Below are 27,500 nucleotides of genomic sequence, written 5' to 3'. Positions count from 1 at the left end.
TGCTATGCTAAGTTACGCTATTCTAACGCTATGCCGTGCTAATGCACACTACAAATTTTTCTACAGATTTTATGCTATGTTGAGTTATGCTAATCTATGCTATGATTTTTCGGCAGGTTTTCATGAAGCCATTGGCGATACCATCGTACTGTCTGCCTCCACTCCAGACCATCTTCGAAAACTTAACCTGCTGTCTGAGGGCGAAGACAATTACTGTGAGCAGATTGTGGTGTTCTTCATGGTATTGTGTTGTATTACGTTGTCTTGTCTTGTCTTGTATTGTGTTGCGTTGTGTTTTGTTGTGCTGTGCTATGCTCTGCTGTGCTGTGTTGTTATGTTGTATAAAGTGTTTTATATTGTAGTGTTTTGTTTTGCTTTCCTAAGCTTTGTTTTGTTTTGTAGGTGAGAAAGGTGGCGGAGTGGATAAGACGCTCATCTGCCAGTACAGAGTCCGTGAGGGTCTGGGTTCGAATCCCGCTTTCGCCCTTTCTCCTAAATTTGACTGGAAAATTGACATGAGAGTCTAGTCATTCAATTGAGACGATAAACCGAGGTCCCGTGTGTGCAGCACTCGTTGGCGCACCGAAAAAAAACCCACGGCAACGAGAGTGTTGTCCTCTGGCAAAATTCTGCTGTGTGTGTGTCTCCCTTTGTGCCTTCTTCTTCTGCTTCTTCTTCTTCTTCTGCTTCACACTGTCGTGCTGTCTTATGTTCAGTGGATGAGATCAACTTCCTGCTGAAGATGGCCCTGCAGAAGATCGCCTTTCTGCCGTTCGGCTATCTGATTGACCAGTGGAGGTGGTCCGTGTTCTCTGGGGACACCACGCCTCCACACTACAATGACAAGTGGTGGCGCTTACGGTCTGTGCTGTGTGTGTGTGTGTGTGTGTGTGTGTGTGTGTGTGTGTGTGTATGTGTGTGTGTGTGTGTGCTTCTTTCTTTTTTCTTTTTTTTTGTACTCCTTCTTCTGTATGTTACGTTCGTGCTCGTGTAGTCTTATGGTCTGTGCTGCTGCGTGTGTGTGTGTGTGTGTGTGTGTTTGTGTGTGTTTCGTTCTTTCTTTATGTCACAACTTGTGACGACAGTAAGGGCGTGTGGCCCGGCTTCGTTTTTTTCCACCCTCTTCTTTCACTTTCCCTCCTTCTCCCATCCTTCAGTTCGGGTAGAAGTCTCGAGTTGCGCACGAACCACGTGCATGCATATTACTCGCTCACCTGAGCGAATATGAAATATTGTTGGGCAGCAACAATATTCGAGGCTTTTGCAGCCCGACTGCCGTAGTGTACGGGTCGTTCCTGTTGTTGGTGGGGTAGCTACCCCGACATCTAGGCACCATACGAAGTGAGGGCCGGCTGTCCTCCATGGGAGCCACTTCTGTGTTTCTTCGTCTGTCTTCGTCGTCGTCGTGTCTTTGTGGTGGTCGTTAGTGTACGCCACCTGTGGCAGGTAAGAAGCCACTTGTCTACTTAGCTTGGTTGTATTTCTGTCAGGGATGTATGTAAAGACGTAGATGTTCGACAAGAAAGAGAGCTGTACGTTAGGTTTTGACACAATCTATTTCGTTAATTACTTGTGTGCTACCACTGAGTGAATATGTACTTTTTCTTGTGTCGGCTAATATTTTTGCCAATTTTATTGTTATTAAGTTTTAAAATGATACAATTTTACCTTAGTTCACTGTTGTGTAAAACTGGGCGTTGCCCCTGTATGTTTGGTGTAGAGTGCGCGAGTGCCGAATATTACTCCTATAATTCGTCTTGTCAATGGAATTATATTCCAGTTTTTCATTTTGAATGTGCTGTACATTTGGTTTTGTTAATTATATCGTTAGAATTAGTATTGCTCAGTACGGGGGGAACATTCCGTAATGTTCCAGCTCTCGCTGTGTGCTGTGTGTCCCGGGCCTTTCGTCTGGTGACCCAGATCTTCGCCCCTTCCTGCCCTGTGACTGCTGTCCTGGGTCTTCGCCCCTTCCTGCCCTGTGACTGCTGTCCTGGGTCTTCGCCCCTTCCTGCCCTGTGACTGCTGTCCTGGGTGTTCGTCCCCTCCTGCCCTGTGACTGCTGTCCTGGGTGTTCGTCCCCTCCTGCCCTGTGACTGCTGTCCTGGGTGTTCGTCCCCTCCTGCCCTGTGACTGCTGTCCTGGGTCTTCGTCCCCTCCTGCCCTGTGACTGCTGTCCTGGGTCTTCGCCCCTTCCTGCCCTGTGACTGGTGTCCTGTGTTCCGGGCCTTTTGACTTGCAGCCTGGTCCATTGCTTGGCACTGTATGCCGAGTCCTGGCACCTAGGCCGTTTGACCGGGGGCTTGTGCCTTGGGTCGGACCCGCCGAAGTTTGTCTGGGCCGTGTGTCAGTCGGGTTTTTTGTTTGTTTTTTTTTTAGAAGAAAACTTCCTGAATCCGCCAAAGACTAAAGCACGAACATCTGTGTACCAGTCCTGGTTTAGGGGTGATTTGTCTTCTCCTTGAGTGTGTGTGGAAAATTGCTATTGATTGCATTTGAGATAATCGGTAGTTTTGTATGCGACTTCTGTTCGTTTCGTGTTCTTTTTTGTTTTGTAGTTATGGTAGTTATGTAGTTTTTGTTTATTTCGCATGTATAGGCTGTGTGTGTAAGGTTGCGTGAGTGGGACAGACAGAGCGGAACAGAATAAATTTTGTGTGGAAGGGAAATATCTGTATTCTGTGTTTGTGTTGTCGGGTGAACTGGGTTGGGTGTTAGGTTTTAAAATAGTTCTCGACCTCTTCCCTAGGGGGGTCGTGACACTGCTTCTTCTGTATGTTGTGTTCGTGTTTGTGTAGTCGTCAATTTTACGTCTTTCTACTTTAAGTGATGATATTTCTCCAGGTGCATTTCTAAGATCATCATCATTGTGTGTGTGCTTACTGTCTGTGCTGTGCGGGGTGGGGAGTGGTTGTTTGATTGTGTATGTTTGTTTCTTTGTGCGTTTTTTTCTGTAGTGTGTTGGTTGGTAATTGATTTAACGTCTGTTCACTAAATTGATTTTAGACGGGAAATAAGTGTGCAGTGTGTGTGTGTTAATGTATATGGGAACGTGTACGAACTGTATACAATTACAAATGTGACAAGAAATACAACTTAAGAATGGAAGACATTTGGGAATTGAAAACAAATTATTAACCATAAAATCAACTAGTAAAAACAGCTAAGAGTCAAATGCCAGAATACTTACAGGTAATTAGCCATTAAGCCTTTAGATAAGCTAACAAAAAATCGTAAATTAACTGTAGTGTATTGTGTGTGTGCGTGTTGTGTGTGTGTGTGTGTGTGTGTGTGTGTGTGTGTGTGTGTTCTTATTCATATGTCTCCCATGGCATTTGTTAACCATGTGCCTCGTTTGGTATTCATTATCTGTATGGGTGGTGTGACAATCATCAATATGGCTCGTATATCATTCGTTGTCCACATGTCTTGTGTATCTTGATTTGCCCACAAGCCTCGTGTGGCATTCGTTATTCATATGCCTCATGTATAAAATATTCAGTATTCTGGTACCTGGAATATATTATTCATTTTCAATATTCCTCGTAAATAATTCATAATTATTTCATGAACGATATGCCGATTGTGTACGATTTATTTTACCATGCTCCTCGCGTATTATTCATAATCCTTTTTATTCTTTATTTTAGTGTTCAAAACGTCGGTGTTTACATCGTATAGCGTAACTGATCATGTTTTACCTGCAAAGGCGTTTTGTGGATTATTATTATTATTATTATCATCATTATTATCATTGTCATTATTATCCTTGTGCCACGTGTGTCATTCATGATCTTGATTCTTGTGCCTAATATAATTATTATTCATAACACATTTACATAATCCATACACCTTGCATATCATAATCCACAGGCCTCAAAGCCTGACCTGACGTTTTGAGTTTATGTGAAGGTCATGTGTCTGCTTCCCTCTCAACCCCCGCCCCCCACCCCTCTTTTTTTTTTCTTTTTTTTTCGGCAGATGATGTGTAGCATAAATGCATGAGTTCGCTCGCTTGAAACTGACTGGTGCTGTGCGGCTTCAGGTGTCGGTACCAGGGGGTGTCCCCACCTGCCCCGAGATCCGCGGATGACTTTGACCCGGGTGCCAAGTTCCACATTCCAGCCAATGTCCCCTACATGAAGTCAGTCCCACATCGAAAGCCAATCCAAAACGAGACTAGACCCAGACATGGGTTACGCACAGACTAACGTACAGACTGACGAACAGACAGGTTGACACGAACAGCACAAGACAGAGCAAACAAAATCACCCGTTCACTGACAGGTCAGGTGAGGTAAGGTGTTATTTGCTTTTAAGTGGTTTTTTTTATATCTAGTCCAAAGCGTGGCATCTCTCTCTCTCTCTCTCTCTCTCTCTCTCTCTCTCTCTCTCTCTCTCTCTCTCTCTCTCTCTCTCTCTCTCTCTTTCTGTCCAACATGAAACAGTATATGATTATATTATATGCAGGACACGTATTGGTATCATCAGTTTCTCTGACATAAGCAGTATATGATCATGTCATGTGCAGGACACGTAGAAGTATCACCGGTGTCTCCGATACAAGCAGTATATGAATATGTTGTTTATCTCTTTCCACACGAACGGCGAAAGAGACGACGTTAACAGCGTTTCACCCCAATTACCATCATCAAAATAGTGCAAGCGGAAGGCTCTTATACTGAAGAGGTGAATGTTGACAAAGAATACCACAATTCGACGGAAGCTAAAGGTTGGGTCATTCAGACACCCACTGGACATCCGAGGGGTCTGTGTAGAAGAGAAGAGAGGACTGGCCGTACTGAGTTATAGCACAGATTGACATAAGCTCCATTGTAATGGGAAGTCATTTGCATCTTAGCCCTTTGTGAAGGATTTTGACTCTCAAAAACTAAGAGGCAAGATTGCACTGGCTCTTAGTGCTACGGGCTTGGGGGCTAGTTGTCCTTTGGGAACCATCCCAACGTCGACTGTTCTAAAACCCTATTGGCCGAGAAAGTGGGGATGTAACTTGGGCAAGATACTCGCTACTATAATCAAATTCTAGTCCAGATAGTTCGGACAGCAGTCGCCTCCCATGCTGTTCTGATGGTGTTAGTCGGAAACGACTGACTATCATACATACATGATTTGTGTTGTATGCAGGACAGGTATTGGTATCATCAGTCTCAAATCATACTTTCTTACACGCAGTCTCAGCGGCGCTAATCAACGCACTATTTTGGTCTCTTGCTCGTTCATTATCGCCTTGTGACAAGTTGAATTTTCTGATGCTGATTCTTAAACAGTTAACTCATTCTACACCACAGCTACATGCCCGCTATAACTCTCCTGAACCAGCACTACATGAGACCACTGCAGAAAAAAAAACCCAGTGTAGTGCACTAAAACGGCGAAAACCGATGGAAAATTGTTGATTTAATCGGTCAAACGAAGATTCGTTTTCATGCTTCCAGAATTCGTAATCGGTTCAGTTTAGAATGCCAACTGTACGAAGCAAGAACGAACGAAATTGAAATAGTGGTCCACAGGGGAGGTAATCATGGTACGAGTTATCTCGTACCTGGAGTGGCTGTGAGACATGTTAAACTTTCATACTCGATTTCAGTTTTGTCGTATATCATGTATGTCGATTTTTTGTTATCAAGACTTTGATTCCGCTGGATGGACAGACTTGTTACGTTTTCATTACGGATGTGACATGTCAAATTTTACGACTTGCTTGACTCACTGCAAAGACATGTCATATTCCGACTTGATTTCCAAAAAATGATGATGGGACTTTTGAATTTTACAAACTGATGACTATCACCATAGCAGCAATAAAACAACATCAGTCATGATGATAACAGCACCAACAACTGTATGAAACTTCAGTGTGATTTGATAATAATAGTGATATTGATGATGGTAAGATGAAGAAAAATAGTCTGTGTGTGCTTGTGTGTTTGTCAGTGTCTGTCTGTGTGTGTGTGTGTGTGTGTGCGTGCGTGCGTGCATTGTGTGTGCGTGTGTTTGTGTGTGTGAGTATGTTCTTATGTGCTATAATTGTGTCTGACTGACATGCAATAGTATGTCCATTCGAGAGGTTTTAAAGCGCTACACAAATGTATTACTACTGTCATTATTATTCTTTTTTTCAGCGCTATATAAATGTTTTATAATTCTTTTTCTTCTTCTTTTTCCTCTTCTTCTTCTTCTTCTTGGTGGTGGTAGGTGTGGTGTTGGTGGTGGTGTTGTTGCTGCCACTGCTGTCGTTGTTGCTGTCATGGATGGGTTGTGTATGTGACAATGTTTTCCCTGTTACCCGGGACTGGGTGCTGTGTGACAGGTACTTCGCAGCGTACGTGCTGCGGTTCCAGTTCCACCAGGGACTGTGTAAAGCTGCGGGCCACACGGGGCCCTTGCACAGGTGTGACATCTTCCAGTCTGAAGCTGCCGGGAAGCTGCTCAGGTAAGCAACCCCTGTGTGTCGTGTGAATGTATTTGTTACATCATTCATAGATAGATTCGTCTGTCCGAGTGTGTATGTGTGCGTGCCTGAAATCTGATTCAATGGCGCAGGAAACGAATGATGAGCACCCAGTGACAGCCGTCAGTCGGCTCTACCCAGGTAGGCAGCCTGTTGTGCAAAATGACCCCCGATTTTGTAAAGCGCTTAGAGCTTGGTGTCTGACCGAGGATAGTCGCTTTATAAGTATCCGTATCAAATGAAAAATAGAAACCATTTGCAAATTCTTTTTTACTGTTTATGTGAAGTCATTTACATCTCAGCCCTTTGTGAAGGACTTTGGTTACATGAGTTATATGTAACAAGAAGTTCCAGTTTTCCCAATTTATTTCTGAATTAGTTAGAATTTTTCAAATATATCAACCATTTCAAGGTTTTTTGTTGTTTTTCTGTGTATGTCTGAATTCGTTATATTATTCATATATAACGACTTGTTCAAGTTTGTTTTCCCGTAAATGTGTGAATTATTTAAATCATTCATATGTAATAAATATACCTAACCAGTTCAGGTGGGGGTTTTTTTCTTTGTTTGTTTGTTGTTGTTTTTTGCCTGTGGATGTCTGTATTAGTTACGGAAGAGTGTACTCGAGCTGGGCTTTGAAGGCAAACGGAACTGCATTGAACTGAATTGAATTGATCTGTCGCTTTGTGTCCGCTTGTATCGATCTATATGTCCGTAAGCATGAGTGAATCACTCTTGCATTCATAAGGCCGACATCAAAGCCTGAGTGGGCTGGTCACCAGTCTGAAAAGAACCGGCACACCCTTTTTAATTCTGTTGTCACAGTCGGAACCTCCAAAGACTGGCGATTAAGCCTACTGTGGAGTGTCTCATATATGCAGTAAAAGTCAATCCTTGGCTTCAGCAACGTATTTATCCAGATCCAGAGTTTCCGATCCCACGGATTTAAAGTGTCTTTCCACAAAGATGTATTCGAAATATGTGGAACTTGATCAAACGACATGTTTAGTTGTTTTTGTTTTTTTGTTGTTGTTGTTGTTGTTTTAAGGGCTTTCCCGTTTCTCATTTCAGGACTGGTTATGTTCAACAACAAAAATTGGGACCACTATCTACTTCCCCCCACCAAAAAAAAGAAAAAGAAAAGAATTAATAAATAGATAAATAAATATTTTTAAAAATGAATAAATAAATGGATTCTCCCATTTCTATTCTTGTGTCCCCCCCCCCCACCCACCCCCCAACAAAAATCGGGTTTTCCCAATCCTCCTCCACCTCCTTCCCAATCGTTTATTCACACGAGTCTCCCGCGGGCTGGCTCTGTTCAGGTCGGTGCTGAGCAAAGGAGCCTCCCAGCCATGGCCGGACGTTCTGGAGGAGATGACGGGGTACCGGAAGCTGGACGCCGGGCCCATTCTGGACTACTTCCGCCCCCTGTGGCACTGGCTGCAGCGCCAGAACCAGCACGAACGACTCGGATGGGCGTGGGCCTGCCCGGGTGAAGGGGAAGTCCCCAAAGCTTCACGCAGGCAGTACGCGGTACAGAAATCCGGGGAGACCACTGCGAGCAACAGCGTCCAATCAGTGGCCGAGACGCCCCGGGCAGATAAAAAATCCAACTCTTCTTCTGCAAGACGGATTTCCGCTCAAAGCGACTTTGCGCTGGTGTTTCTTCTTCTTGTGTGTCTGGCTCTTTGTGGATTGGTTCAGTTGTAGTTTGTAAGGTAGTGTTTTTTGTTTTTGTGGGTTGTTTTGTTTATTTTTTACCTCGATTTTAGTTGATACATTACGTTGTGTATTCCTCGATAAACATGCCTATCGTTCGAGCGTAGTCTTTTGGCTGTGCCGATTTATATAAAACGATTGGTTTAGTAACAATATGTAAGACATTTGCGGTGCTGCTTTCGTTTCTTTGTTATTATCAGTATTAATATATGTTTTCCAGATTCAAATTCTTTATCAGCCAACGACTTAAACAATTAATAGTAGTAGTAGTTGTTGTAGTAGTAGTAGTACTGCTTTCAGTATTAAAAACTGTCCCAATATCTGAAGCCTTTCCTACGTGGAAATGTTCTTGACAGCAATAACTATTCAGACGAGTTTGTGCTGGAGCCTTAAACTGTTATGTAGCTTTTCTTTCCACACCTCAGGGCAAATATCTACAGAAAAATGCTTGCTTCTCCTACCGAGGACCCAAGACGGTTGACTGATAACGCCAGAGATGAGTAGGGTGATGACTTAGAAGCCTCGGAAAAAGTAATAAGCACAGGAAGGTGACTGTTGAATCTAGGAAGGGCTGAAAAAACAACTTTTTAATGATGATGATGATAATTAGAATATGAATAGCAATATAAATCATAATCAATAGTGTTGCTAATATTACGATTGCTAGTCTCCTGTGCCCAAGGAGTGTGATAGAAACGTTGAGTTGGCCACTAGCTCTTCATTGAACAGTAGTACTTACTAAAATTTTCTGTGTATTTATTGAAGTTGTTGTTCTTATTACCAAATACTTTGCTGGTTTTCTGTTGAATCTGGAAGTGACATATCGTGGAATGGCAGGTGCCTTAAGCTTTGCCAGAGTTTGTATGTGTGTGTTTGTCTTTTTACAATCGCTTTCCTGTTTTGAACTGTTGGCTGTGCGTGTGTGTTCTAGTATTCAACGATTTGTTAACGATATCATGGTTTTTAATATTTTTTGGTGTCGAAGGTACTTCTTCTGTATTGCACTGGACTTGGGGTTGCTTTTTACTGTGAGGAAAGTTTGTCCAACACGGAACACTTGTGCTTCTTTTTCTTCTCTTCTTTTCCCATCTTCTTCTTCCACTAATTCCCTCGTCTCCTTATTTTTATTTTTTTTAACCCTTCTCCTTGTGTGAACAAGCTGCACACCTTTCTTTTCAACCCTTCTCCTTGTGTAAACAAGCAGCACGTCATTGTCAACAACTGACAGTGATCAGTGACAGTGATGAATGTATCTGTAGAGTTCTTGTATTGCCAAGTTGTTTCGGTAGAAATTGGTTCGTTGATTTGTAAAGTTCGGAATGGGCTTTATCTGCACTCATTCATTTGAATTCCCGTATTTTCTTCTTCCACTTCCTCCGTCGCCACTCTCTTGCCTCTAGCTTGCTAGTGAGTTAGGTCCGTGAAGCTGATTTGGACTGGTGACCGTTGAGCAGTTTCTATCGTCATATAATGATAATGATAAATATAATATGGAGTGATGGCCTAGAGGTAACGCGTCCGCCTAGGAAGCGAGGGAATCTGAGCGCGCTGGTTCGAATCACGGCTTAGCTGCCGATATTTTCTCCCCCTCCACTAGACCTTGAGTAGTGGTCTGGACGCTAGTCATTCGGATGAGACGATAAACCGAGGTCCTGTGTGCAGCATGCACTTAGCGCTCGTAAAAGAACCCAGGGCAACAAAAGGGTTGTTCCTGGCAAAATTCTGTAGAAAAATCCACTTCGATAGGAAAAACAAACAAAACTGCACGCAGGAAAAAATACACACAAAAAATGGGTGGCGCTGTAGTGTAGTGACGCGCTCTCCCTGGGGAGAGCAGCGCGAATTTCACACAGAGAAATCTGTTGTGATAAAAAGAAATACAAATAGAAATAATAAAAGGACATTAAAATCTTGGTACGCCCAATCTAATGATACAAAAGCCCTGGGCTTTTACAATAAAAAAAAAAAAAAATGCAGTGATGCGTGCATACTAAAAAAAACAAAAAAACACACACACAATTACACCCGCACGCACATGGATCATCCCGTTCCAACTCCATCCCACAAACCCACACCCGCTCCACACAAGATGTAGACACACGCGCGCGCACTTACGCACATCCCGATCCAGTGAACGCTTGCAAGACAAACCGGCGTGTTGAATTAAGCGTCTGAGGCCTCTTTTCTGCTGCAAAGTGAAGACCGTAACAGTCATCAAGATTCTACGATGTCCAGGTGTCAGGAAAGGAGAGACTACCTCTCCTTGCTCGGACTGTCTAGCCTTCAGAGAACGATGTTCATCCCCAACATCAACAGGTGCAAATACATTGTTGCAGGAGACATACGGATGCCGCTTATTTAGCGTAATTGTACTGTAGAAAAAGCTTCTTTTTTTTCAGTATACGTTGATGTCACAAGTTTACTTAAATGAGTTCAATGGTGATGCTGGGTTACCCAATGGAGTCTTTTTGTTTTCTGACGATGATGTTTGGTTGGCACAGGTCCCATGGTTTGTGTGTATGTGTGTGTGTGTTCAATACATGTTGGTTAATTTGCTAGTCGGTTTGGCGTTGGGTTTCTGGATCAGGTGGTAGAGTTCAAGGCCCCGTCACTACTTGGTGTTGCGTCCTAGAGGAAAGGTGCTTCACTCCGATTTTCCTCACCCCGTCCACATGTGAACTGGTATCTGACCGGTCGGGAAAGGTCAATGGGTATACCCTAATCCCGTTGGTGTGACTGTCTGTGGAATCGTAAGTAGGCTACCAGCGGAAACAAGACTGGGCGCTCAAATTTGCGAAATTTAAAACACGAACTGGGTTTAAGGGAGCTACCAAACGAACTGGACACCTCAACTCAGCTCTAACTATTCTGGGCACCTCAACTCAGCTCTAACTATTCTGGACACCTCAACTCAGCTCTAACTATTCTGGCCACCTCAACTCAGCTCTAACTATTCTGGGCACCTCAACTCAGCTCTAACTATTCTGGCCACCTCAACTCAGCTCTAACTATTCTGGGCACCTCAACTCAGCTCTAACTATTCTGGACACCTCAACTCAGCTCTAACTATTCTATTCTGTCATGTCTCGGTACTTTCATATTATAAGGTAACGTCATAGAAAAATGACGTAGTTTCGAAGGCGGCAATGCAAAATGATGTCATTGTTCGCACACCTCTCATCCCACCCAGGTTTCAGCTCTCTCCATCTCCCTTCTCAAGTCCCTTTCAGGTTCTGTGACGTTTTTTGTTGACTCACTTGTATAAACAAAGTGAGTCTATGTTTTAACCCGGTGTTCGGTTGTCTGTGTGTCCGTGGTAAACTTAAACATTGACATTTTCTCTGCAAATACTTTGTCAGTTGACACCAAATTAGGCATAAAAATAGGAAAAATTCAGTTCTTTCCAGTCATCTTGTTCAAAACAATATTGCACCTCTGGGATGGGCACAAAAAAAATAAATAATGAAGCCTAATTATATGCAAACTGCATTTACTGTTATATTTATATTTTTTGTATTATCTAAACTTGGCACTTTGATCTGATATTCTGACCCAACAATAAGAGCAGTCATTATTTTTTTGTTGTTGTTCAAACAGGAACTTCTTTTGCTAAACATGGAAGTTTTATTTATTTTGCAAACGTTTTGGTGCAGATAGTAAATAAGGGAAATTACTCTGTAATTACTGCTAGGGGACTTAATTTGCTTTAAACTGATCTTTCTCATCTTAAACATTACATTTTGAAATTATACTCAATACATAAAGAAACTTGTGTGTTTTACTCTCAGACACAAGTGAGTCTTGAAGGCCTTGCCTCTCTTGTTTTTTGTTGATTTTGTCGTCAGTGGTGCATGTTTATGTTTTGTCTGATAATGAAGGCAGTCGGCTGTACAATTCTGACAAATTTTCATTAGAACTGAAAAGGAAAGTTAACCTTCAGGTGAATATAGGTTAATGGTGGTGTTGTTTTTTGTGTGTATGTTTTCTTTTGTTTTTTGTTGTTTTATTCTCTTTTTTTGTTGTTGTTATTTTTTGACATGCTGTGATGTCCAGATAGAACGGACTACGAAACTTGAAGTTGAATAAATTATATATTTCGTACTTTATATGTTTTATTTTCTTGCTTTCTGTTTGATTATATTCCCCTTGTTTTGCATAAGTCAGATACGTCATGGAGAATATCCAACCTATTCCACCGACTGCTTGTTTCACAGATGGATGTGTTTGTTCTGGTACAGAAATGTTTGAATTGTGTCCCGTTCACAAGAAGACTAGGGTGTGTGTGTGGAGGGGGAGGGGGTATTTGTTGGATTGATTAGTTGGGTTCTTTGTTTTTTTAGATTACAAGGCAGAAGTCATTGCAAAGATGTAAACAGGAGCAGTGACATTAGATAGATAGGTCTATGAACAAGTACACAAAAAACATGAAATAATAAAGGACAAGGAAAAGAATCTTTATTTTTCACTTTACTGTCTACACTACTGAAAACGTGCCCAGAATTGATGTGTAAAACTTTAAAGGGAAAACATACACCAACACATGCAATATGAACATAAAGTAATGTTACTCTGTGTGTGTGTGTGTGTGTGTGTGTGTGCAATGAGTGTGTATGCAGTGTGCGTTTGCAGTGTGTATATGTGTGTGGGAGTGTGTGTGTGTGTGTGTATATATATATATATATATATATATTTATATACAGAGAGAGAGAAGAAGGAAAACAAACACATCATGTATTTCAAATTTTCGGAATGTTCTTTTTCCTTCCTCAAGGCATTTATTCGTTTACATGTTACCAGGGTTGCGTGAAACCAGTCTGATGCAGCTATTATGATGCAGTTACACAGTATTTGTGTATGTGTATATATATATATATATATATATATATTTACTTATATAATAGAATGGGAATGTGTGTGTATGCGTGCGTGCGTGCATGCATATGTGTGTGCGTGTGTGTGATGGAGAGAAATAACTACATAAATAAATGCATAACTACATAAGCATAGAAAGAATACGGCACACTGGGTCAAAGGCTGATAGATTAAAACTGATTACTCTTACTCAGAGTTTTATTACGCCTCGAAACTCACTGTAACTTCGATTGGTGCTGAGGAGCACGTGAGCTTCACTGGTGGCCAATCAGGGGCCGAATTAAGACAAAATTCATTTTGTCTTCAAGCAAGTTACCTTTGACATGGTAGGGACCCGTGAGCACAGTTTAATGTGAAGGTTAAATTATGTTTGTATACAAGATACGTGCAGTGCGTTCAGGCACCAAATCCAGTGTCTAAATACCCAGTGATTCCCTTCTGCACATGCCCTCAGTTTTACTTCTCACCGCCACAGCTTAGAGCATTGTCAACAGAGTTCACAAAACACGTGCTATCCGCAAAACATGCTTGTTTTCCTTCAACAAAAACAATGCTGCAAAAGAATGTGCCATATTTACCTCTGCTTCGTGGGCAGTTAGCCATGGCAGGTCGTAAGGGTAAATTGCCTTCGGCTTTGAAGACCCGCGAGTAGGCTCTTGTGTTCCTGATACCGGATATTGGTTACCCTCGGGCAGTTTGCCTTGCCTCAGGCAGATTACCCGCAGGTACACATTTACCCACAGGCACGATGGTCTCTTGAATACGGCCCCTGTTCGGCACTTCTGACGAAGTCAGCGGATAAAACCAGTGTAACTTTAAGTAGCCGTTTGTTGCATTCATGTATCAGAGAAATGGTACACATGCAAAACGCTTGGCCTTTGTCAGAGATTGACATCATCTTACAGTTGATTCAACAGCAAAGTGAGAGCTGTATGATCAATGGTTTCTCCACTGGAATGGAAATTCATTATGACTACAACTAGGAGGCAAGATTGCACTGGCTGTTAGTGCTGCAGCCTTGGAGGCGAGCTGTCCTTTGGGAACCATCCCATCGCCGACTGTCCTAAAGCCCTCTTGGCTGAGAGAGTTGGGCTGTAACTTGGGCAAGACACTTTCTACTGTCATTGAATTCTAGCCCAGATAGTCGGGACAGCAGTCCTCTGCTATTCTGACGGTCATAATGGGATACGACAACTGCAAACACAAACTATAAAATAGTGACAAAATTGGGAGAGGACAGGCAGAGAAAGAAAGAATCAGAGTACAGATCTAGTCATGAAGATCAAAGTCCTATATGAAGGGGTGTTAACAAAAAAATATGTTTTGAAATGGGAAGAAAATAAGCATGTAGCATCTAAACATGAGACCATGAATGTCAAATTGGACAACACATATGCGGTGATTATCTACATAACACAATATGACGGTAATACTACGTCATTAGTCGTGAGCTGATAATTTTGTTTTCTTGTGAATGCTTGAAAAAAAATATACCAGAATTGTTCATCACGTGCAAGAAATCAAAGGTAAAGTCATTAGGGGTTGTTAGGAATTCTAAGATCATCAAAGGCAGGACAACAGAGTGTGATGTGAACTTGCTTCAGTGGCATTTCTACATAATAAATTGTTCATTGCCTTTATATTGCACTTTTTAAATACGTACTGCTATGAATGAGATTCCAAATCGAAATTTTGTCAACGTACACCTTAAATATATGTTTGAATCCAACATAAGACAAAATCAGTTGACCATGAAATTGAAAGGACTTAAAAGGCTGCAGATAGGTCTTGAACAGAAATCAGTTGACCATAAATAGGACTTAGCAGGCAGGAGTTTAGGAAGTCTTGAACATAAATCAATTGATCATAAATAGGATTTCACAGGGTGGTGATCAAGAGGTCGAACAGAAATCAGTTGACCATAAACAGGACTTTACAGACTGGAGTTTAGGAGGTCTTTATCAGAAATCAGTTGACCATAAACAGGACTTTACAGACTGGAGTTTAGGAGGTCTTTATCAGAAATCAGTTGACCATAAACAGGACTTTACAGACTGGAGTTTTGGAGGTCTTTATCAGAAATCAGTTGACCATAAACAGGACTTTAAGACTGGAGTTTTGGAGGTCATGATCAGAAATCAGTTGACCATAAACAGGACTTTACAGATTGGAGTTTAGGAGGTCTTTATCAGAAATCAGTTGACCATAAACAGGACTTTAAAGGCTGGAGTTTAGGAGGTCTTTATCAGAAATCAGTTGACCATAAACAGGACTTTACAGGCTGGAGTTTTGGAGGTCTTTATCAGAAATCAGTTGACCATAAACAGGACTTTAAAGGCTGGAGTTTTGGAGGTCTTTATCAGAAATCAGTTGACCATAAATAGGACTTTACAGGCTGGAGTTTTGGAGGTCTTTATCAGAAATCAGTTGACCATAAACAGGACTTTACAGGCTGGAGTTTTGGAGGTCTTTATCAGAAATCAGTTGACCATAAATAGGACTTTACAGTCTGGAGTTTTGGAGATCTTGATCAGAAATCAGTTGACCATAAATAGGACTTTACAGTCTGGAGTTTTGGAGGTCTTGATTAGAAATCAGTTGACCATAAAAAATTAGACTTCACAGGTTGGAGTTTAGGAGGTTTTGAACAGAAATCAGTTGACCATAAACGGGACTTTAAAGGCTGGAGTTCTAAGGGTTGTGAATGGGAACGAGATCGACCGCGGATTTGAGCTGGCAGCTGTCGTGGAGATTGATCCTGGTGGCACAGTCCCTCAGGGTGTGACAGAAGAGGATGCAGGCAGGGAAATGGGCGCTGGTGTCAGGGCTGGCACCCAGGAGCCACATGCCTGGGGAGGTCATGGGTACCCGGCGCAACACGTGGTGGGGTAGCTGAGCTGGAAGGGCGGGTACAACAGCGTCACTTAAATCGTCATCATCATCATCGTCATCAACATGATCATCATCATCACCATCATCATCATGAATATAATTATAATAATCACATTGACAGCCACGGCAAAATGTTGCAGGAAAAATCCTCTTGGGTTAGGAAAAACAAAAACGCTAACAGGCAAGTGTTTTGGGGATTTTTGTTTTTGTTTTCTTGTTTCTTTTATGGGTGGCGCTCTCAGTGTAGCGACGCGCTCTCCCTAGGGACAACAGCCCGATTTTCACACAGAGAAATCTGTTGTGACGAGAGCAGTACAATACAACAACAGCAGAAATTACAACAATAATGATGACAACAACAATAATAATGCTAATATATTTTGATTTAGATAGTACTTTCACACCACTCAAGGCGCTTTTTGCAGTATTTGTTGGATGTTGGCGTTTTGTTGGGAGATGGGGGAGAGGCCATGGTGGAGGGGGGTGGCAGTGGATGCATGTGTGTATTTGTTCATGAGATTGTGTTTGTGTATGCATGTGTGTATGCGTGTGTGTGTGTGTGTGTTGTGCATCTCAGCTTACCGATATTCTTGTAAGAAATTCTCTGGAAAGCTGTCATGTTTGTTTTCTTCCCAGACAACTCTGAAAAAAAAGTAAGCATTTTTATAGTGTCAGTCTGAGTAAACGTCGTGTTGTGGGTGTATTCTGTTAAGTAATCAGTAACCGTTTCAATAAAAATCGTCGTCTTCTTCTTCTTCTACTTCCTCTTCTTCTTCTCTTTGAAGAGTCACTGGGACACCAGGCAGAAGAAAAAGGCGACTGACAGACAAGAGGGAATTCTGGCAGTTCTAAATTGCCTTTCTTGGGTAAAGTAATAATGAGAGACTTTGTCCACGTTGTTAACAATTCTCCAGTTTGCCACATTACATTTTGTTGAAGATTCCGGCAAGGACATCTATCACTCCCTCTCCTTGTTGAAACAGAGAAGCACACAGTCTGTTTATACCTATTTCGGCTCCGTTCCAAGAGTATTGTACAGAATATACCCAGAGACAACACACACACACACACACACACACACACACACACACACACACACACACACCAATGAAAAGCACTGCGCCAAAAGCATATGCGCAATGGACAAATCCAGTGCTGGTGAAAAACATGTGGTTTTGTTCTTGTTGATGAATAGCCAGCTGGTTGCACGTGACCGCTGCGCTGTTGGAACATGGTAGTCGCAGGGACAGAGTGCCAATTAAAGTTAATGTCTACAGAATGTCAATTAATGTCAGTGTGTGTGCGTGCGCGCGCGCGTGTGTGTGAATTAATGTCAATGTCAAACGGCCAGTGTGTGTGTGGATGTGTGTGATAGAGAGAGAGAGCGTGCGTAAGCACAGTGGCAGCGAGAGTGTGACCATGTGTGTGTGTGTGTGTGTGACAGAGAGGGAGAGAGAGATCGTATGTGCACAGTCGCAGCGAGAGTGCGATCGTGTGTGTGTGTGTTTGCGTGTTGCTTTTCTGATTGGAATCTGGAAAGTATTACCTGGTAAAGATGACAAAGCAAAAATCACGTGCATCGCGTGCACCTTACACAAGACCGACAAGAAAACTTCCGTGACAATAACACAAAGAAAGACAGGATGAAAGAGAAAGGAAAGGGAAAGATATGGTACGTCCCAGAATGATTAAGTGGGGTTTGGTTTTTTTAAATTTTTTTTTAAGGTTCTGATTACCTGATAGGCCACTGTTCGATCTCACAACATTCTTACAAAATTCTTTCACGCTCATCAATTATTAACTAAGGACCTCCCGTGTACACCATGCAAGTGAATGACGAAGCTTAACACCATGGTCATTTGACAGGGTTTATTTTATTCCATTGAAAAACAACAACTAAATGAACATAATATGAAAATAAAATTGGAAATCACATCAATCAGTCAACTGAACAAACAGTTCAAGAGATTACACCAAAGATTCTTACGTGCCGTTTTCCCCAAAATCAGTAAAAGATTTGAGAGGCACTCTTTGTTTCTATTTTAAGCATTTTAGCATCTTTGTCTTGTATTTTAGCAGCTACGTTTCTTCGACTGGAAACATTTTTTTTTTTTTTTAATACAGTACATGATGAATTAAAATCTACTTTTTTTCTTTTTTCTTTTTTTAAAAGCAGATGTGGTGTAGTGTTTCTGAATTTTCCGTTGCCACTCAAGAATTAGGCAGGCACATAAAAAATTTTTTCTTGGATTCTAGTTCCTTTTGCATGCATGTCTTTTTCGACTGCAGTTCATTTACAGAAAACTGCACAGCCACGTGATTATTGACTGTATGCATGGTTTGCCCAAGGTTGTTGGTATCTAAAGCACTGTGTGTCTTTTGATGTTGAAAGACTGCGCGTGCGCGCGCGCGCGTGTGTGTGTGTGTGTGTATGCCGTGGAAGCTGCGATACGTAGCTTAGGAATGTGGTGGGGAGGGAGGGAGGTGGGGTACAGGGTAATTTGGGAGATGGTGTGTGTGTGTGTGTGTGTGTGTGTGTGTGTGTGTGTGTGTGTGTGTTGGGGCTCGTGTACGTGTTTGTGTATTTGTTTGTGCTTTCATATCTGTGAAACTGCATATTTGTTGCATATCTGTTATGCATGTGTGTGTGTATGTGTGTCTGTTTGTTTTAAATTTATTTGCCTATTTGTTTATTTATTATCATTATTGTCTTCTTCTTCTTCTTCTTCTCCTTCTTCTTCTTAGTATTATTATTATTATTATCTTTATCTTTATTCGTTGTTTTGGGGTGGTGTTTTTTTTTGTTTTTGTTGTTTTTGTTTTTTTCAAATTCAGATATTCATTTACTTCTTTTTTTCCTGCTTCTTTTTCGTCTTTTTCTCACTCAAGGCCTGACTAAGCGCGTTGGGTTACACTGATGGTCAGGCATCTGCTTGGCAGATGTGGTGTAGCGTATATGGATTTGTCCGAACGCAGTGACGCCTTCTTGGGCTACTGATACTAATACAGATACTTAGTTAATGATAAAGTATTGTGTAATCTGTATTCTGTGTATTCTGTACGTATGCCGTAACCAGAATGACTCACTGCCCATCTTGACAAGGAGGATGAGGAGGAATTTTGTTAAATGTCCCGTCACATATATCGGTGGTTGAAGTCATTTTGTTAGAGTGTTAATGTATACATTTGTGTATTATCGTTTGGCAAAGGAGGGGGATGAACGGTGAGTCGCGGGGTAGGGATGGGGGAGGGGGACTTCGGGAGGGTGGGGGGATGGGGTGACCTGGTAAAGTTTGAATCAAATATCTAAACACAATTACAGATAAATTACTTGATGGACTTCGTAAAAGAGAAGTCGTTAATCTAACAAGTGAAACGACTGATAATGACTGCAAAACGTCCACCTTGACAAACGGTGTGACACCTGTTCTAGATCGCGTGGTTAAAGTACTCTGTACGTATGCCGTAACGACGGGCGCAATAGCCGAGTGGTTAAAGCGTTGGACTGTCAATCTGAGGGTCCTGGGTTCGAATCACGGTGACGGCGCCTGGTGGGTAAAGGGTGGAGATTTTTACGATCTCCCAGGTCAACATATGTGCAGACCTGCTAGTGCCTGAACCCCCTTCGTGTGTATATGCAAGCAGAAGATCAAATACGCACGTTAAAGATCCTGTAATCCATGTCAGCGTTCGGTGGGTTATGGAAACAAGAACATACCCAGCATGCACACCCCCGAAAACGGAGTATGGCTGCCTACATGGCGGGGTAAAAACGGTCATACACGTAAAAGCCCACTCGTGTGCATACGAGTGAACGCAGAAGAAGAAGAAGTATGCCGTAACCAGAATGACTGCCCACCTTGACAAACGGTGTGACACCTGTTCTGGGAACATCGCGTGGTTAAAATATCCTGTAACCAGAATGACTCTGCCCACCTTGACAAACGGTGTGACACCTCTCCCAGGAGCATCGCGTGGTCCTGAACTTGTTTGTAGCGATGCGGACACAGGCGTCTTCCGGCAGTTCGTTGGGTTCGTTGCCTTCCCAACTGAGGAACGTGACTGTACCGGTATCGAGCCATTTGTAATTCTTGGGGTTCCCATACTCGCTTCCATCATGTTCTAGTCCCAGCCATGTCTCTGTGTGGTTTAGTGAACTGGTGGAAAAGAAAAAAAAGAGAGAGTGGATGAGTGAAAGAGAGGGAGAGAAGAAGGAAAGAGAGAGAGAACTCATAACTCAAAACGTTTTTATTCAAGGATTAAGATTTTAGGCAGGGCGTAAATCTTCCAGTCTTTCCTTGCTAATCTATATCAGTTGCAATAACACACATATAATGGAACACACACACACACACACACACACACACACACACACACACACACACACACACACACACACGCAAGCACGCACGCACGCACAGATTGGCAGGTGGGTAGAAGAGTGATAAAGAGAGAGATCAGCTCTACTTCACTCACCACCAAGATCCAGCATTCACCACAAAGATCCACAACTCACCACAGGGATCCACAGCTCACTACAGAGATCCATGACACACTCGCCACAAGGGATCCAAATCAAACTCACCACTGGGTATCCACAACTCACCACAAGGATCCAAACAGAACTCACCACAGGAAATCCACACAACTCACTACAGAGATGAACAGCTCACCATAGGAGATCCACAACTCACCACAAGGGATCCAAACAAAACTCACCACAAGGATCCACAACTCACCACAAGGGATTTAGCACTCACCACAAGGGATCCAAACAAAACTCACCACGGGAGCACCACAAGGATCCACAACTCACCACAAGGGATTTAGCACTCACCATAAGGGATCCTATCAAAACTCACCACACAGGAGCTCCACAACTCACCCACAAAGATCCACAACTCACCCACAAGGGCTTTAACATTCACCACAAGGGATCATATCAAAATTACTCACCACGAGGCTCCACAGCTCACCACAGGAGATCCACACAGCTCACCACGTGAGATCCACAGCAACTCACCACACACGAGGGACATGCAAACCAATCTCACGACCGAACGACAAGGGGATGCTCCACACACCACAACTGCCCCATTCCCCCGCCCCCAACCCCTTCCCTCCCCTCCCCCCACTCCTCCAAGGAATCATCAACCAACACACTACACTCACAGCAGGGCCAGGAGCTGCAAGCGGACGGATAGCCAGACTGTCAGTTCCCCCTGACTGTAGACCTCCAGCAGAGTCATGCCAAAGGAACGACACCTGCCCAGCGCCTGGTCAAACGTGACCCGCTCGGGAAAGAAGAGGTGCAGGGCGTCACTCCTGCCGACCACCACCAGGACTGGAAAAACAACAACAGGTATCAAAAACAAAAAACAAAAGTTATAAAAACCTTTTGGGTGGTAGTTGAATCCTCTTTGTTTTGAAACGACGTTTCGGACCATAGGCCCGTTGTCAAGTGATGAGAAGAGGACAGTGTGAATAGGAAAGCCTATGTGAGGAAAGGGTGATGACATCTCACTACTTTCTGTTTTGATGGGCCATGCACACTAAACACTTGCTGATCACCATTCAGTGCCATACGTACTCACACACACATACATGCACACACACACACACACACACACACACACTCTTAAAAAAAATGCATACACCTATATTTTGCTTCTAGAAAGAGGGATAGGAGGTAAAGAAAGAAAAAGGACAGAGAGATCAAGGCAGAAGGGCCCAGGCGCTAGACTGACATTGTATACATTCTGTCCTGCACCCTCTGCTCCAAACTGTATGTGGGGGAAACCTACCGTTCTCTGGGCGAACGTTTCTCCGAACACCTGAGGTCGATGAAGCTAGGCTACAACAATCCTATCGGCCAGCATTTTACTGGCCGACACCACAGCTTCACCCATGCAAGAATCTCAGCTGTGTGGCAGAACCCCAGTGACAGCACGTACAGAAAGTACATGGAGAGCCGCGTCATTGACCGCTTGGGGACCGCACAGCCGAGTGGATTGAACATCAGAGTCACTGACGTCTAGCGCCTGGGCCCTTCTGCCTTTTTTTTTTTTAAGAGTGTGTGTTTTTATAACTTTAGTTTTTTTGTTTTTGAAGAATCCTGCAGTCATTCTTGTCTTCTTCAACAATAGGTATCGACGGGAGAAAGTGTGGGTTTGGTTTGGTAGGGTGGTGTGGGTGTGGGGGGTTGATGGTTGGTGGCTCGAGATGAAACCAAACCCAAACCATTACGTGTTGGCACTAACAATAATGACACTAAGAAGAAGAATGATAATGATGATGATAGTGATAATGATGATAATGATCGTTCGAAATGAAAGCCAACCAATACGTGTTGGCACTAATGATGATACTGATGATGATGTTGATGATGATGATAGTAATAGTAAAACTACTACCACCACTGCTGCTGCTGCTACTACTACTACTACTACTACCAACATATCCACTAAATTTACCAACATATCCACCACCAAATTTACCAACATATCCCCCACCAAACTTACCAACATATCCCCCACCAAATTTACCAACATATCCCCCACCAAATTTACAAACGAACTCGCACTATCATTTCTTTGTTGTTGTTGTTTGTTTTGTTTTGTTTACCGACGAACTCCCACCAAAATCATCGTATGTAACGATTACCGATGTCGTTCAATGACATTTTCGTCGGGATCTGCGCAAAACACCGAGCTTCGTATCCATCAAGGATCTTCTTTCTTCTTCTTTCCGTTACACGACCAACATCGACTTGCCGATGACTTTGTCGTGGTTCATGCATGCTGGGTATTTTCGTGTCTCCATAACCCACCGAACACTGACATGGGTTACAGGATCTTTAACGTGCGTATTTGATCTTCTGCGTGCGTATACACACGAAGGGGGTTCAGGCACTAGCAGGTCTGCACATATGTTGACCTGGGAGATAGGAAAAATCTCCACCCTTTACCCACCAGGCGCCGTCACCGTGATTCGAACCCGGGACCCTCAGTTTGAAAGTCCAACACCTAAACCACTCGGCTATTGCGCCCAGCTACTTCGTGTTTTTTCCCCATCTCACAGGTCAACAGAAACATACGCCGACTGGCTGGTGCCTTGATCCTATGTGTCAAAGCGTGCGGACTGATTCATATGCGCTACACCACATCTGCTTCAAAAACAAGAAGCATATGCCTGACCTGAACATAAACCCAATGGTGTGATCAGATCTTCAGAGCCTTGGGCCCAAAGGTTTGTATGAAGACATTGAAAAAAAAAATGAAAAAAAGAAATGAAATATGAAGGCGACGGAAACGCGAATGTTTTCAGCTTAAGATAAGATAAGATAAGAATAACTTTATTATCTCCAACTGGAGAAATTTGGTCAGGTGCATTATCACAACATAGACAAGTAAACAACATGGGGACCATAACTGTAAAAGTCAACAACAGCTTTTACGAATATTACGAAGATACAAATGTAAAAAATATCACATACACCGTTTCATACATACATCCACACACTGCAGGTAATAACTAGTATTCTTAATGTAAAAACAGAAAGAATTAAGAAACATTATTTGAATATAATTATAAACATAGCCTACTATACTGCACATTGATTATAATAGACAGATAAGATAAGAATAAAGATAAATTGCGGAAAACTGCAACCAGATAATCAGCACACGCCCGCTCATAATACTTTGCTAAAATATGCATGATGTGACGGTAGTGGTCAGAGTGATGAGCTATGGTCACATTGTGTTATTATTGCTTTTTTTTTCTTTTTTTTCTTTTTTTTTTCTTTTTTTTTTTTTTTTTTTTTTTTGTCGTCCCGCTGTTTGCTGTTTGCCTGTGCCCCTCCAATGCAGTGCTGTGACAGCAATTTGGGACGTTACACCGGCTTCGAATCTCGGTAACGGCGCTGGTGGGTAAAGGATGGAGATTTTCCAGGTCAACATAAAGAAATTCACATATGCAGGTCTACTAGTGCCTGAAACCCTTCGTGTGTATACGCGCGCAGAAGATCAAATACGCACGTTAAAGATCCTGTAATTGATGTCAGTGTTCGGTGGGAGACACGAAAATAACCAGCATTTATCAACCACAACAGCGTCATCGGCAAGTCGATGTTGGATGTATAACGGAAAGAGAAGAAGAGAGAGAGCAGATAAGACAGACATGTCTCAGGTATACGTACCTGGATATGGTTGTACATATGTCTGATAATATTTTCTTTTCCAGGTGATTTTTCTTTGACTCACTTGTGTAAACAAAGTGAGTCTATATTTTAACCCGGTGTTCGGTTGTCTCTGTGTGTGTGTGTATGTGTGTGTATGTGTGTGTCCATGGTAAACTTTAACATTGACATTTTCTCTGCAAATACTTTGTCAGCTGACACCAAATTAGGCATAAAAATAGGAAAAATTCAGTTCTTTTCAGTCATCTTGTTTAAAACAATATTGCACCTCTGGGATGGGCACAAAATTTTGTTTTTAAATGAAGCCTAATTATATGCAAACTGCATTTACTGTTATATTTATATTTTTTTGTATTCTCTAAACTTGGCACTTTGATTTGATATTCTGACACAACAAGAGCAGTCATTATTATCATTTTTTGTTCAAACAGGCACTTCTTTTGCTAAGCATGGAAGTTTTATTTATTTTTGCAAACGTTTTGGTGCAGATAGTAAAAAAGGGAAATTACTCTGTAATTAATGGTAGGGGACTTAATTTGCCACAAGTGAGTCTTGAAGGCCTTGCCTCTCTTGTTCGTATTTGTTTTGTTTTTGTTTTTATGTTCCATAGGACTGATACAAATTTTCCGCTTTTCATCTCTGACGTAGCCCTGCCTTGCCGACTGGGCTACGAGAAACAAACGATAGAAATGTAAAGTAACTAACTAACTAACCAACTGACAAATATTGTTTTTTTAGATTAAAGAAAGAAAGAAACTTTGTCGTTCATATTTTCAAACGTTGTGTTTGACTCATGCCGATTAGTTTTAACTGTGTCCCAACGAAACAGACTGTGATCAGTCACCAGTGACACTGAATTAATGTAATGTTCTTTTCCCAGAAGGCGAAAATCTTAATGCCAATGAATAAAACCAGGATCTAGTTTAAGAAGAAAAAAACAACAACAATGATGGACATAATCTCTCTGTTTCTGTCTCTATCTCTGTTTCTCTCTTTCTTTCTTTCTTTCTCTCCCCCCCCCTCCTCCCCCCAACCCTCCCTCCTCGCACACATGCATATACAGTCGCTTCAGTGATAGTGGGGGCGAGAGGAGAAAGAGATGGAGAGAGAGAAAGAGAGAGGGGGAGGGGAGGGGAGGGAGGACCGAGTATGGAGACACTTACCGACAAAAAGAACGAAGCAAGAACGGTAGAACATTTCCTCTGGGATGCGGAGCCAACTGTTGAAGTAACATTCAGCTTGTGTTGTGTTCTCTGTCATATATCTGTGTGTCTGTATAATTATCAGACTGTTTATCTAACTCTGTGTGTGTGTGGGGGGGGGGGGGGGTGCGTGTCTCTCTCTCTCTCTCTCTCTCTCTCTCTCTCTCTATATATATATATATATATGTTGTACAATACCTTCTTGTCTTAACGTGTGTGTGTGTGTGTGTGCGTGTGTGTCTGTCTGTCTGTCTATCTATCTGTCTGTTTGTCTGTGTTTGTGTGCGTGCGTGCGTGCTAATCACAAACACATTCACACCTGAAAGCTGTTTTCTCACTACCGCGTCTATAAGTCCTTAAAACCAGTTTTAAAGAGAACCCAAATCAATGTTAAATGGTCGACTGAAGCAGCGTTATAAAAATAGAAATAAAAACCCAGCTGGTTTCAATCTCACACGTCTTACTCAGTCCACGTCTTGCTCACTCAATCCACGTCTTGCTCAGTCCATGTCTTACTCATTTCACGTCTTGCACATTCAGTCTGCGTCTTGCTCACTCAGTCCACGTCTTGCTCACTCAGTCCACGTCTTGCTCACTCACTCCACGTCTTGCACATTCAGTCCACGTCTTGCTTACTCAGTCCACGTCTTGCTTACTCAGTTCACGTCTTGCTCACTCAGTTCACGTCTTGCTCACTCAGTCCACGTCTTGCTCACTCGGTCCACGTCTTGCTCACTCACTCCACGTCTTGCACATTCAGTCCACGTCTTGATTACTCAGTCCACGTCTTGCTCACTCAGTCCACGTCTTGCTCACTCAGTCCACGTCATGCTCACTCAGTTCACGCCCTGCTCACTCAGTCCGCGTCTTACTCAGTTCAGTCTTGCTCAATCCACTTCAAATCTAAATTCAAGTTTAAAACATTGGTGATAACGTTAAAAAGACCAGTTCGCACACTTCCGTTTGAGTCTACGTAAAAAAATATAATAAAATAAAATAAAACGAAACAAAATAAGAATAAACGCACACGCAGATACACACACACTCTGAAGAAATGTCGATTCTTGCTGTCACACTGCTAGCAAGGGAATGAAAAGAGTCAGGACTGCCGCGGTCGGCGGATTTTGTTGATTTGTGGAACAGTCTGTGTAAGTACTTTCCACTGACCAGCCAGCCAGCCAGCCAGCCAAATATTTTGTTGGCGCTCCATCGCCTTAACACATCTCTTCACACACTATTATGTGGAACACACCTGTATGGTGTTTTATTCGTTCCAAAAGGTTGATTTTAGTTTTCATTGTTGAATGGTTAGTTTTCTTCGCGGGACGTGAAACATGACAAATTCTTAAACGCTTCAAAGTGCATGTCAAGATTGTTAATGTTTCGCTGCTGTTTCGCTGCTGTTTAACACAATCAGTCGATTAGAAAGTGTGCGAAAAGAAACAATACTAATAACCGTGAGACTGCTTTTCCTTTTATATATATATATAATATTTCTTTGGGGTAGATTTTTCACGAAGATATCACACAGAATGAGACATGAGAGAGAGGGAGAGAGAAAGTGAGAGAGGGGGGAGGGCGGGAGGGAGAAAGAAGGGGAGGGGGAGAAAGAGAAAGGGGTGGGGAGAAAGAGAAAAGGGGGGGGGGAGAGAAAGGGGGGGGAGGAAGAGAGAGGGGGGAGGAAGAGAGAGGGACGGAGGTAATGAGGGAAGGAGGGGGGGAGTGAGAGGCAGTGAGGGAGGGAGATGGGGGATGAAGATAGAAGGGGGGGGGAGATTGGGGAGGAAGGAAGAGAGAGGGAGGTGGAGGGAGGCGGGGAGAGAGAGAGGAAGGGTTAGAGGGAGGGGGAGAGGGGAGGGAGGGAAAGAGAGAGAGGGAGGGAGGGATATTGAGGGAGGGAGAGAGGGGAGGGAGAGAGGCGAGGGAGGGAAATAGAGGAGGGAAGGAGAGAGAGGGAGGGAGGGAGAGGGGGAAGAGGGGGGAGGGAAAGAGAGGAGGGAAGGAGAGGGAGGGAGAGAGGGGAGGGAGAGAGGCGAGGGAGGGAAATAGAGGAGGGAAGGAGAGAGAGGGAGGGAGGGAGAGGGGGAAGAGGGGGGAGGGAAATAGAGGAGGGAAGGAGAGAGAGGGAGGGAGGGAAGG

The 27,500-nt window shown here is 42.8% G+C and overlaps 2 protein-coding genes across 3 annotated transcripts in view; one reads left to right on the top strand and one right to left on the bottom strand.

The window, feature by feature from the left end:
• The window catches only part of LOC143290570 (uncharacterized), a 77,568-nt gene extending 66,549 nt beyond the window's left edge, over positions 1 to 11,019 (top strand). For both annotated transcript variants that reach the window (XM_076600137.1, XM_076600136.1), the window contains exons 46-50: positions 117 to 215; positions 717 to 861; positions 4,046 to 4,144; positions 6,332 to 6,454; positions 7,799 to 11,019. In XM_076600137.1, the coding sequence (XP_076456252.1) occupies positions 117 to 215; positions 717 to 861; positions 4,046 to 4,144; positions 6,332 to 6,454; positions 7,799 to 8,186 (854 nt within the window). In that variant the 3' untranslated portion in view covers positions 8,187 to 11,019. The remainder of the gene's footprint in view (positions 1 to 116; positions 216 to 716; positions 862 to 4,045; positions 4,145 to 6,331; positions 6,455 to 7,798) is intronic.
• Positions 11,020 to 15,521: 4,502 nt separating this feature from the next.
• On the bottom strand, positions 15,522 to 25,425 carry LOC143290269 (uncharacterized). The gene is made up of 5 exons (XM_076599609.1): positions 25,323 to 25,425; positions 21,132 to 21,303; positions 19,896 to 20,116; positions 16,542 to 16,601; positions 15,522 to 15,964 (listed from the first exon to the last, which is right to left on the bottom strand). Exons 1-5 carry the CDS (start codon positions 25,417 to 25,419, stop codon positions 15,759 to 15,761), a joined length of 756 nt encoding a protein of 251 aa, XP_076455724.1. The 5' UTR covers positions 25,420 to 25,425; the 3' UTR covers positions 15,522 to 15,758.
• Between the last annotated feature and the right edge of the window lie 2,075 nt (positions 25,426 to 27,500).

Source organism: Babylonia areolata, chromosome 15, assembly GCF_041734735.1.
Source record: "Babylonia areolata isolate BAREFJ2019XMU chromosome 15, ASM4173473v1, whole genome shotgun sequence".
Taxonomy (NCBI): Eukaryota; Metazoa; Mollusca; class Gastropoda; order Neogastropoda; family Buccinidae; genus Babylonia; species Babylonia areolata.
Note: the sequence above shows the minus strand (reverse complement) of the source record. Positions and strands in the feature narration are given on the sequence as shown.